Here is a 12,125-nt window from a genome sequence, read left to right on the forward strand (position 1 = left end):
AAAAGTCATAAAATGGACCTGAGTGTTCCTGTACTGTCACATCTGCCCTACCTCCTTTGGACTGCAGCCTTAGTGAATTACAGTGTACCTTGGTTCTCAAACACCTTGGTACTCAAACAACTTGGAACCAACCCAAACACTGCAAACCCGGAAGTGTTCCGGTTTGCAAACTTTTTTCAGAAGCCGAATGTGCTCCATTTTGAGTGTTACACTTGAGTGCCACATTTCCGTTTTGAGTGTTATGCTTAGGTCTGTCTGTTTTTGCTATTTATTTTGCGTTTTTGTGGCTTTTTGTGACTGTGTGGAACCCAGTTCAGCTACTGATTGATTGTGACTGCAGTACATTGCTTATTGCTTTCATTTTACAGATCAATGGTCTCGTTAGATAGTAAAATTCATGATAAAATGCTGTTTTAGGGGTTGTCTTTAAAAGTCTGGAACGGATTAATCCATTTTGCATTACTTTCTATGGGAAAGCATGTCTTGGTTCTGGAATGCTTTGGTTTTGGAATGGACTTCCGGAATGGATTAAGTTTGAGAACCAAGGCACCACTGTAATTTGCTGCTGATACATTAGACTCCTCTGCTGTTTTAACTGCTCCTACCATTTAAAATAGTTTTTATGGCTTAGTATTTTGTTTTGTATGACTTTATGTATTTTTTACTCCACCCTGGGATCCACTGACATGAAGGGTGGGCTACAAATAGTATTAATAAATAAGAAACTAAAATTAAAGTTGGCTCAAAACCAGTGTTCTTTATCCAAAGCATTCAACAGGGCTTGAAGTCAAGAGCCAAAAAGTAAAATTAGCAGATCACCCTCATCTTGTAAGATGATCCAAACCGTTGAAATCTAGATCTCTGTAACATAGATGCTGCTGCTCTCGTTTCAAAACAAACTCTTAACTAATGCTGGGGAAACCTATGGCGTAAAAACCAAAGGAATACCTATTGAGATTGTTCAATAAACTCAGAAACCAAGCTATGTATTTTTAGAGGCTATGGGCAAGGGAAGATGGACTGACCCTGCTCCTTCCCATGCTGTCTCTGCCTTGGTGCCTTCGGAAGACCTTTCTTCTGCCCCTTGTTACTGCTGCTATGCTTGCTCAATAGTCAACTACTCAGCTCTTTCTTTCACTTGCAATCCATCACAAAATTTATTTCAGAAAATTCCAGGATTTCTATTATGTGATGTGAGGAAGGGCTTATGCACACTTTGATTCCTTTCGCTTTTTCCCAGCATGGGCCACAATTTAAAGCTCCATGGCCCAGCGCCCTTTCCCCTCCTCTGGAGCTTTAGTTGTGGAAACCTGTTCTTTAAAGCTCAACTGGAGCAAACATCAATGAAAACCTGAACTGACATTTGTTCTAATTCAGCTTTAAAGAGCGGCTTTTGTGGAGGGTGGAGGGAGTGGCACACACTCAGAAACCAAGCATTAAAGTATGAACCTCTGCCTGGAAAGAGCAGGGCAACAGCTAAGTGTGGCCAAGCCCCAACCGAAGGCCCCTCTGCCTTCCCAACAGAAGTGGAAGGGGTGAAATGGATGAGTTAGGAATCTGAAGCTGATGGTCGAGGAGGGGACGACAGCTGGAGCTTATGGCTCAGCTTCAGCACTCCTTGGGATGGGAGAGAGAAAGCCTCACCCTCTGGCTGGCACTGGGTCATGTCAGTAGCACATGCGGGGCCAGGCAAGGAGTGACGGGGAAGACTCCTTTTTACCAGTCCTCTTCTTCAGGAATAAAAAAAAAGGGGGGTAACCTGATGGTGCAGCTCAGTTCAGCGCTGTCTCACCACCACTGCAGCCTGCCCAACAGGATATGCCATCCCAAGATATTGCCACACTTTTCAAATATTTCAACAGGAAGGAAGCATTAAGCACTACATTTGCTGAGAATTGGCCCAGGAGCCATGGGTAAAAATGACAAGATAGATGTTGGTTAACTGATGAATGTCAAAGAAGCACAGCAATGAAACAGAGTCAGGCTATAAATCTTAGCTGGGAAAAATCTTACTCTTCCGTCTGCATGCATAGGATTGGCTGGAAAGAGGGCTGTAGAAGCCTTTTCGTTGGAGATTTCTGAGAGGCATCTCTTATGGGATACTCTAGGGATGTGCATGTTGCCTTTGTGCGTGGAACAATAGTCTACACCCAGCAAAAGATGATGTGGCGCTTTGGGGTTTTCTTTGAGCCTGGTGTTCCCAATCTGAAGCCTGCCTAACACCCATTCATGCCATACCCTCCAGGGTTTCTCACGGTGGTCTCAGCAGGGCTTTGTTGGGAATGGGCCTCCTATCTCAAAGGAGACCACTGGAGCAGAAGGCCATGATGAAAAGGACACGGACACGTTTGTACAAGAGTAGAAACACACAAGTGACTATGTTAGTAATATTGAGGACAATACAGCACGAGTGGTGAGGTTTACATGCTTACCAGAGAAAGGGACATATTCTTATTTTAAATTCTGGTTCTTGTGTCTCCTGCAGGGGGGAAGGTGTCTCACCTTCCAGGTCAGCACCACCTCCTGGTGAGGAGCTGGGGTCAATTTCTGACTCTACCAAGGGGAGGGGCTCCCTGACTCCCCAAACCTGAACTGGAAAAGAAGATGTCCCTTGACTCCTATGACATGACTCAACATGGAAATAAAAATATTTATCTAACGGCAAAGCACAAAAACGCATGTGGATAAACACAAAAGAGACGGACAAGGACAAGAGAGAGACTCAAACCAAAATGCTCTCAAGGTGAGAAGTCAAGTAGCCTTCCCTCTGGACACACGTGGAAAATGAAAATTTACAGTAAGAAAATTTGTCTCTCTCATACCCAGTGGCATCTCCTTGGGTGGATCTGACAGAAAAACCCATGCATTGCGAAATTAGGGCAAGTGGCAGAACGGCTTAGGCAAGTATTAAGATCTTCGAGAGAGAGACTCCTCTGCCTGTCAGGGGCTGAAGATAGGATTACAAATTCCTCCTTAGGGAGGCCAGTTCAGCTCTGATGGTCCTTCTGCCAACAGGCCAAGGCTTCACCCAGCAGCTTTCCAGCTGAATGGTTTCTTGGCTCTCTGCTCTGTCGCACTGTTATATTTTGCCCATTTTTCGTTTTCAGGGAGCTGCTATTTTTAATTTCTGATCTTTTTCTTTCCTTTAAAAAAAAATAATACTCTGTTTCATTGTGTATTATGGTCTTAATGCTGTTAGTTGCAAAGGGCATCAGGTATGGGAAGGTGGGCACAAATCACAATTCTAGAGCATGTTTTTGAAAAGCATGGCTGAAAAGGCCACTCGGTTTGGCGTCCTCTTTGCTGCCTCTCCCCCTCCCTTGGAGGATGCAGACTGGCAAGTGTCTGAGCAAGATGACTTGGAAGCGCCTTCCTAGTTCTTGAAGCCCCTTGGTTGTGGGCCAACTCTCCCAACCTGGTGCCCTCCAGATGTTGTTGGAATCCCTGCAGACCCAGCTGGCACGGCCAATAGTCAAGGTGATGGTTGTCCAACAACATCTGGAAGGCAAGAGGCTGTGTAAGACTGGTCTAGGCCCTGAGATCCAAGGAGGCTGGATGTGACAGAGTCTTCTTCTGCTCCCTTTTGTTAGTTTTTATCCTTCATCTCTCTGAAAACTGCTTACAGCTCCCCTTCCAAAAACAGATCTTGAAGCTGAAGGAGGAGAAGCTGACCAACCACGACTAGATTCCTAGGTCCACAATCCAGGTGCAAAGCCAAAGGTTCTGATGTGCCAGCATACTAGAGGTGCTCAGCTGAGCGCAAAATCTCACCACATCCACAGGATGGGTGGCTAGCAGAGATAGGGGAAGGGGCTTCCCTCATTCAAATCCTGTTAGAGAAGCACCTCTCTTGGTGGAGTCAAAGCTGGCGCTGCCCACCAGACGATGAGGCCCAGTTAATGAGACTGCCCTCTGGATGCAGGAGACAGAAGAAAGTGCAATATATTGACACCAGCATTGCTTTTCTAGGTCCGATGGGAGGCATGCAGACGGAGATGGAGAAGTATGGGGCATTGACAGCAAGGCAGGAAAGCAGCAAGAGGCGCATGGGTTACATTGGGCAAAGCATCCCAAAGATGCATCCAGTATAATGACACATAACTAAACGCATAATCCTCTCCATTCCTGATTTTACCTGATAAGGGACTTTTCTCAAGGACAGGCAGCTGCATGACTCTCTCATCTGCTGTAGAGAAAAAGTGTGTGGAATTTGTTTTTAAACTTTTATCCCCTTCCGCTCTGAAACGTTGCTTGACAATGTTTAAAAGTGCAAAATGGGTTAACCCTCTGTGGGTACTTACATGGCTTCAAGCATCTGCTAATGCAGTCAGCTTCTGTCTCAAATCTATTGGCGTTACCGCCACACCCACCATACCAAACCTGGGTGCAGATCTTGTTTTTGAAGTCAAAGAACCACTTAACCTGATACTCCTTGCACTGCGTGCCCATGTCAAGGTCCAGCAAGCAAGGATCTGTCAAATTTGAATTTCAAAATGTGCAAATGTTAAATGATTCTGAAAAGGTTAAAAGCTGCAAAAAGGCACAGGAAGCAAGAGGGGGCGGGGGAGAAGCCGTTTTCAACAGCACAAATGAAAGGGAGCTTGATCTGAACTATTATCCATCTCCTAATGCCTTCCTTTACAGAAACAACCTGGGAAATAATAATGTTGTGCCCATTCCTAGTAAAATCACAAACATGCCAAGCAGCCAGTGCATGCAGCTCAATGTTTTATTCTGCTTTAATTTTATTTTCTGGCATGGATTTGCTGTAAAAGCTGATAGGCTCGTACATGCCCCCGCAAGTCTTTAGCCACATCCAGTGCAGTGAGGCATCAAAAAAGCATAGTGGAGAAATGCAAGAATGGTGCAATGGTCAAATGTTACAACCCAAGTGACGTTCATGGGTGGTTCCCCAAATTACAAAGACAACGTTGTTCCAAGTTGTCCACCCATGAGCACCTGTATCCCAGGTGCAGACCATGGCTGCAATAAATATGGTTTTTCCCGTCGGCTAAAGGGTACACACAACTGAGAAACTTTTTGGCTTCCCATTCAGCCTCTAGCCTGCTTCCCACCCAGCTGATATATACGTCCTCAGTCCAGGCGCAGTGAGGTGAGTTGGCTACCTGGAGGCAAAATCCTCACCTTGAGGGAGCTGGCATGCTTGAAGCTTGGAAGTCTAAGACAAGGAAGTGGGTTCTTAAGCAGCTTCCGGAGCCAGCAGACACACCAGCTTTGCCTGTCAGCTAGTGGACACAGCACCACACACAACTGACCAGTTAAGGATAGATTCACACATTAGGAAGGAACGTATTTCCTGCTATAACCGTGCTTTCTTTTGAGACAGAATCAAACCCTGAAGTATATTCCAACCTCCATGACTACCTTCTCCAGCTTGGGGCATCTAATGCTGCCAGGCTCTCCTTGGCACATGACAACATGGGAAGCAAAGAGCAGGGAGCAGAAGGAGGCTTTGAGCCAGGCTGGGGCCGTTTGGACAAGGGCACTTATGAGCATGGGGAGAAAGGGTAAAGTTGGGCACTTCAGTAGGGGCCAATATATTATAGGCCCCCACTTGGGCTTGAGGTTTTTCATTCCATGAACCTCATTGCCTTTACTGTGAGTCATGGCTTCCCTTCCCTCTCCTTATGCTCTCCTGTGTTAAACTTGAGACTGCAAACTCCTTGGAGTGGAAATCTGCTCTATTTTGTTTGTTGCCAACCACTATACCACTCAGAGTGGCTGGCATACATTATTATTATTATTATTATTATTATTATTATTATTATTATTATTATTAAAATTGTGGCTTGCTGGCATGATTACTGCTGTTTATGCTCATTCGTGGGCCATCTCTTTTTAACTCTGCACACCCATGTTGCTCTCATCTTTAAGCTCAGACAATATTCTGCTGTATATGCTGGTGACCAGCACAGGAGCCTCCTCTTAATACCACAGTAAAATACCACTATTTTAATATGTAAAAAGCAATTGCACTACCCCTGTAATGGGCACAAGGACTCAACGTACAGACCGCCTACCTTAGATACCTTGCAGTAGGTATCCAAGCTCATGAGCATTTTTGTACCTGGCAATAATGACAGCACTCTTGCACTATTGGTAACTGTAGGTGGAAGCAAGAGAGGAAGAAGCGCTCTGCTATTCCATCAAATTTACACCCCAGCTAAGGAGAAGAAGAGAGCTTCATGTGTGAAAGCAGCCTCTGAAGGAATTGATAATTCCTGATATTCTTCTGCATTATCCTTCCTATGCTTGCAGCTTTTATTATACACTTTGTGAGGTGTTACTGTGGCTCATAGACCTGTGTTAGGTGTCCTGTGGCTCTCTTACAAAAACCAAAAAGTTAATAAAAAGTTAAAACATCCAGACAAAGACAAGTGCCTTCCAAGAATCTGCTCAGTGCTCTGCTAAGTAAGTGTGTCATACAAGATGGAAATTGGTGACAAAAAAGGACCAAGTGCAGTTATACACATAAACTGAAGGTGAGCATTACATAGAATGATGCAAGTGAAGGGAGATGAAAAAACACAGAAGAGATGAATCGAGGACCACACCCTGGAGCGCTCGACTTCAACAACAGAACAAGCAACATACAACCTCAGCATCACCACAGAACATCCAGGAAACAGGCTTTCAGCAAGGTAACTTATTTGGGCCCAGCTCTCTCAAAAACAATTAAGAATTCCAGAGGTGCCTTTTTTTGTTTTGTTCAGGTATATGGAACAGCATATTCAACAGAGGCCAGCTTGTTTGAAGACAGTTATATGCAGCACTCAATGTGCATGAGAAGAAAAGCTACTGAATTTCTTTTTACAGGTGTTCTTCATAGCAGCTTGTAGTCTTCAAAAAATTTAACACCAAGGACACAGTTCTGAATCTAAGAAAACTGACCACGGAAATTAGGAACTTGTATAAGACAGCTGAGGCAAGAACTGCTTAATGTGCAACAGACAAAATAATGTAAATTGGACTGCCTAATCCACAGTTTCCCAAACATAGGTCTCTAGCTGTTTTTGGACTACAACTCCCATCATCCCTAGCTAGCAAGACCAATGGTCAGCGGTGATGGGAATTGTAATCCAAAAGCAGCTGGAGACTCAAGTTTGGGAAACCCTGGCCCAAGCTATGAACTATATGGCTTTGAATTTGAAACAATTATGTGGCACAAGTGATGTCTATTGTTACAAGTGGCCAATGCATAATGAGCTGGTGTCAACATGATAATCTCTACCATCACATTTAGAAAAACAAGCAGATTTGCCATCAATTATTTCTATCTTGCTTTTGAGAAAATAAATATGAGTAGGCAAATGAGATTATATACCTAACATATAACAGGCAGCAAAAGTTCTAAGAGATGTTTCAGTCCAATAATTATGTGAGAATTGCATTATATTATACTTATTAAAACAGAAAGATCAACAGACTATTGGCATTCACACACACAACAATTACACATTTATAAAAAATGTTATTCATCCACATAATTGTTAATCACTGAGTACAAGCTATGTTAATTGTTCATTAATGGTTTATAAATGATAATAAACCATTAATGTGTTGAGACAAGGCAAACAGACAAGCACAAGGACTTACAATGTGACACAAACTTTCATAATTGAATACTTTCCAGTGAGCCACAGGAAAATAAATATTTTCAATATCCCTTGGTGATTTTTTATTGTTGGCTCCATGATGGCCATGACATGGGAAGCTTAGCCACTGCCTGCTCAAGGAAGAGAAGCCATGGCAATCTGGTGTTTCTTTTGGATTTTTCCCAACCCCATGAGGCTTGCTTATTACTCAGTTAATTAGATGGTCAGAGATTTGAGGGAAACTTCTTTCAAGGCATGTAGATAATTTGGGATAGCCAGCCTCAGACAACCAGCATGCTAAGCTCCAAACAATGAATGAAGAGGTTAAGAACATAGAGCAATCTGTCTTGCCACTCTGTTCTCCCATTCCATCATGCCAACCCTCCCAGGAAGGAGGTCTAAGGTGGATCATGCTCCAGGCTTAGACTGTGTGGCTTAAGCAAGCCATCTTTGTGTTTCTATACAAATAATTTAGAAACATTTACCATTTTGGAACCTAAGTTAGACTGCTGGTTTTTTCTTGCTGCTGTATGCAAAAGCGCATGAATCTGACCTTTTTAACTTCCCAAACATTTGGTCCCTTCCCTAAGGGGAAGTGGGCAACTTTGGAAGTAACTTAGAACAGGGTATGTTAGAGATCTAACAGCCTATGTTTCCACTCTTGGCTTTGCTGTGTGTTTTGCCGTTTTAAATGTCAGCTTGAGCTGTCTCACCAAAGAGTACTTGCCCCAAACCTCGATCTAGGCACCTAGGGATTTTTTTTAAAAAAATTACCTAGTATTTTCCCTTTTATCCAAATTAGCCAGCAGATAGCTGATAACATAAAAAATACACCTTTGTTCAATACCTGTGAAAGAATAAAACCCATGATTTTGTGTGGCCTGGGATCTGGGGATCCATTCTCTGATACAGAGTGTGCTGCCCTTCTAAGGATGCAAGCCTAAACATGTCTACTCAGCAGTAAGTGCCACTGAATTCAGTGGTCCATACTTCTAAGCTGAAAAGACTAGGATTGCACTATTAAGCATTAAGTTGTGCAATGCTGAAGGAGGGGCTAATGGGACACATGTCCCCTCAGAAGAATTTCAGCACAGTGCTGGGATGAAATGAACTGTGCACATTGAAACTGCTGGCATTTCTTCCTGGGTGATTTTTCTAGGGATGCAGACAGTGCGTTTCAGTGACTAGTATGACAGAAACTATGGATATTCAAATTGCAGGTGTTTTCCTCTCAAGCGACTACTCCTTCAGCAGGCTCCCCTTTTCTTTGTGTTTTCAGTGCAATGTTCAAAGCGGCAGAGCCACATTCATTTGAAGGCCATGCATCTCGCAACTAAAGAAATGCCCATGTCATTGCTTTCCATATTACACTGAATCAGTCGAGCACCCTGCTGGCTTTTCCTTGAACATCTGAAACACCTGCTGAATGTACTGCTTTTCTGCAAAGCTCACTTCCCCCCTCCTCTTTACAAAATTAATACGTTCTACATTCTTGGCTTGGTTGGTGGAGCATCACTGGGCATCAGTTATAATGACACTACTTGTTGGCTCTACCTGGCATATGATTATGAATGCCGGGTGCTCCATATGTTAATGGACTCCCTTTAATTTAAATCTTTGCCTCTTATTTGGGAACATCAAGGTGCTTTAAAACATTATGTGCATCTTTTATGTGCATTCTCTTTACAGAAATTATTTGTCCTTATTTCAGAAAACACGCCACCTAAGTGCCCCTTACTTTAAAAGAAAAATCTGTCAGGGAGCCCAGCTGAAAACGGGACACCACTTTGATACCTCAGGAGCCCTGGACTCACCTGTTTCCGGTCCTTCCAATGGGTCAGTGTTCACCATCAGATTGGCTACAGCTGCTGCAGGTAGCTTGGGCAATGGCATACTCTCTGCAAAGGGAAAGCATAGAAATTGTGGGGTGTGAGGGGTGGAGTACCTCATAGTAACCTCCTAAGCAACACCTTGTGTACATTTTCATTTATATCAAAGTCACCCACAGAAATCTCTAGCTGGGAACTAGAGGTGTCATTTTTTAAAGGAGGAAGAAGAGATCTCTTTTTACAAACCACTGAATTAAGCTTGGTAAATAACAGTTGGGACATCATTCAACATGAAGCACAAGATTTTGAAATGAGTATTGGTTTCCACTGGGGACATTAGTAACAGATGTTTGATTAACTGACTATATAGATGAATTTCTCCAGCTGCTAAACCCCTCCCCCTCCCCAGTCAATATTTTCCAATCTGGTTCTCTTCAGGAGACAATTGTTACCCTGAAGTGCTAGAAATAATCAGATCCAGTTCACTCGCTTTTGGAAAACTCAAGCCTTTACAAAGAAAAAATTCACAGCCATTCATCAACATTTTCAGCTTCTAGAATGCCAATTTTTGTGCATTGTCTGAGCATGAGTCAACATTATTAATGCAATGTTAATTTCCTCCCTGTTCTTAATATTTCTAACATCTGAAAGCGAGTGAATTCAATCCCAAGAAACAAGGCAAACTTACTTGTGCTAAATGTTCCTCTGTAGGTTGCTTTGGCCTGTGCATTGTGGTAGCCAGTCACAAAGACATTGTATTTCTGCCCACTCCTGAGGCCTCCAATAACCCGTTCAGTGCCAGTCAAATTGAGCTTCAGGACTAGAGAGTGGTCATGTGCGGAGGTGATTGTGATGTCATAGACAAAGACATGTTGAGGTTCAGGGTTCACCCAGTGCAGTTTAGCGCTGTTTTCTGTGATATCAGTTATTTGGACTTCACCTGCGTGCTTAACCACTGTCAAAAACAGAACCTGGCATAAGGCTTCAAAGTAGAAAGAAAGTAGACTGCATTTTTAAAAGAATAGATCATCCATAAAAACCCAAGAGACCTCAAATAAGTGCACCCCAAATATAGCATTCCCTTTGTTTGGCTGATTTAATTTCAAAACAACTCCAATTGCCACTTAAGAGCTGGCGCTAAACCTGGATGGTCAATTATTTCCAATTGTCTATTTCCAATGTTCAAAGACAACTACCAATACTCATGTAGTGAAAATGGCACCATTCTAACACATCAAGGGAGGCCTCAGCAGACTTGGGCAAGGTTTGCAGAAGCCAAAAAATCTAGTTAGAAACCCGTAAGAGGGGCAGCCCTTTAAAAACAGGCCAGTGAAAATTGATCTAGTGTCCAGATCAAGGGAAGCAACAGTCCCACTCTCTTCTGCCTTGGTCAGACCACACCTGGAATGCTGTGTCTAGTTCTGGACACCACAATTTAAGAAGGATGTTGACAAGCTGGAATGTGTGCAGAGGAGGGCAACCAAGAGGATCAAGGGTCTGGAAACCAGGTTTTATGAGGAGCGCTTGAAGGAGCTGGGTGTGTTTAGCGTGGAAAAGAGGAGTCTGGGAGGAGATAAGATAGCCATCTTCAAATATCGCAAGGGCTGTCACATGGAGGAGGGAGCATTCTTGTTTTCTCCTGCTCTGGAAGGTAAAACTTGAACCCATGGCTTCAAGTTACAAGGGGGCAGATTCCAACTAAACATTTGGAAAAATTTTGACAGTCAGAGCTGTTCAGCAGTGGAACACAGAGCTTTCCAAATTGTGTGTCACGATATGTTAGTGTGTCAGCTGCAGTGTATAGGCGTGTCACATGATCTCTCCCCACACTCCTCCCGGGGCTGGAAAGGGATTAATTTAACCTCCATTTTGCTAGTCAAATTGAATTAATGTGCTGTGAAATGATGCATGTCTAAAAAGTGTGTCACCAACATGAAAAGTGTGGAAAGCTGTGTTTAACATATGTAGTGTCCCAACTGGGGATATTCAAAGTGTTGGTGTTGACCTTTAAAGCCCTAAACGGCCCCAGTATACCTAAAGGAGCGTCTCCACCCCCATCGTTCAGCCCGGACGCTGAGGTCCAGCGCCAAGGGCCTTCTGGTGGTTCCCTCATTGTGAGAAGCAAAGCTACAGGGAACCAGGCAGAGGGCCTTCTCGGTAGTGGCGCCCGCCCTGTGGAACGCCCTCCCATCAGATGTCAAAAAGATAAACAAATACCTGACATTTAGAAGACATCTGAAGGCAGCCCTCTTTAGGGAAGCTTTTAATGTTTAACAGACCACTGCATTTTAATACTTTGTTGGAAGCTGCCCAGATGGGCGGGGTACAAATAAATTATTATTATTATTATTATTATTATTATTATTATTAATGTAAGTGGGTATTTGGGGCTTTTCTGTCTATTTAGGCCCAGTTCTCATAAAGAACAGCTGAGGGCCAACCTGTGTCTGAGCTCTATCACATTAACCACCTCAAGAAAACCAGCATGTCAAAGAGAGGGCTTGGCTAGAACACTTCTCCCTGATACTCTGGTTTTGTATGGGCAGGGAATTATGCAGCAGAATTCCAGTCAACACTGATGCAGCCTAGAAGCAGGCTATCATACTAGCTCATCTGCTGTTTGTATAACTTAGGTTCTAGTTTTGCACCAATGTTGTAGACATTAATTTCGCTTGCCTGC

The 12,125-nt window shown here is 43.4% G+C and overlaps 1 protein-coding gene across 13 annotated transcripts in view; it reads right to left on the reverse strand.

The window, feature by feature from the left end:
* COL6A3 (collagen type VI alpha 3 chain) overlaps window positions 1–12,125 on the reverse strand; it is a 103,118-nt gene that overhangs the window by 6,797 nt on the left and 84,196 nt on the right. For 5 of the 13 annotated variants that reach the window (XM_083702484.1, XM_083702485.1, XM_083702483.1 and 2 more), the window contains 4 exons: window positions 10,134–10,400; window positions 9,431–9,514; window positions 4,302–4,472; window positions 4,136–4,186 (listed from right to left, as the gene is read on the reverse strand). In XM_083702484.1, coding sequence (XP_083558610.1) covers window positions 4,136–4,186; window positions 4,302–4,472; window positions 9,431–9,514; window positions 10,134–10,400 — 573 coding nt within the window. The remainder of the gene's footprint in view (window positions 1–4,135; window positions 4,187–4,301; window positions 4,473–9,430; window positions 9,515–10,133; window positions 10,401–12,125) is intronic. The other 8 variants (XM_083702488.1, XM_083702486.1, XM_083702493.1 and 5 more) reach the window with 4 other exon arrangements.

The sequence above is a fragment of the Podarcis gaigeae genome (genome assembly GCF_964106915.1).
Source record: "Podarcis gaigeae genome assembly, chromosome: 1".
Lineage (NCBI taxonomy): Eukaryota > Metazoa > Chordata > Lepidosauria > Squamata > Lacertidae > Podarcis > Podarcis gaigeae.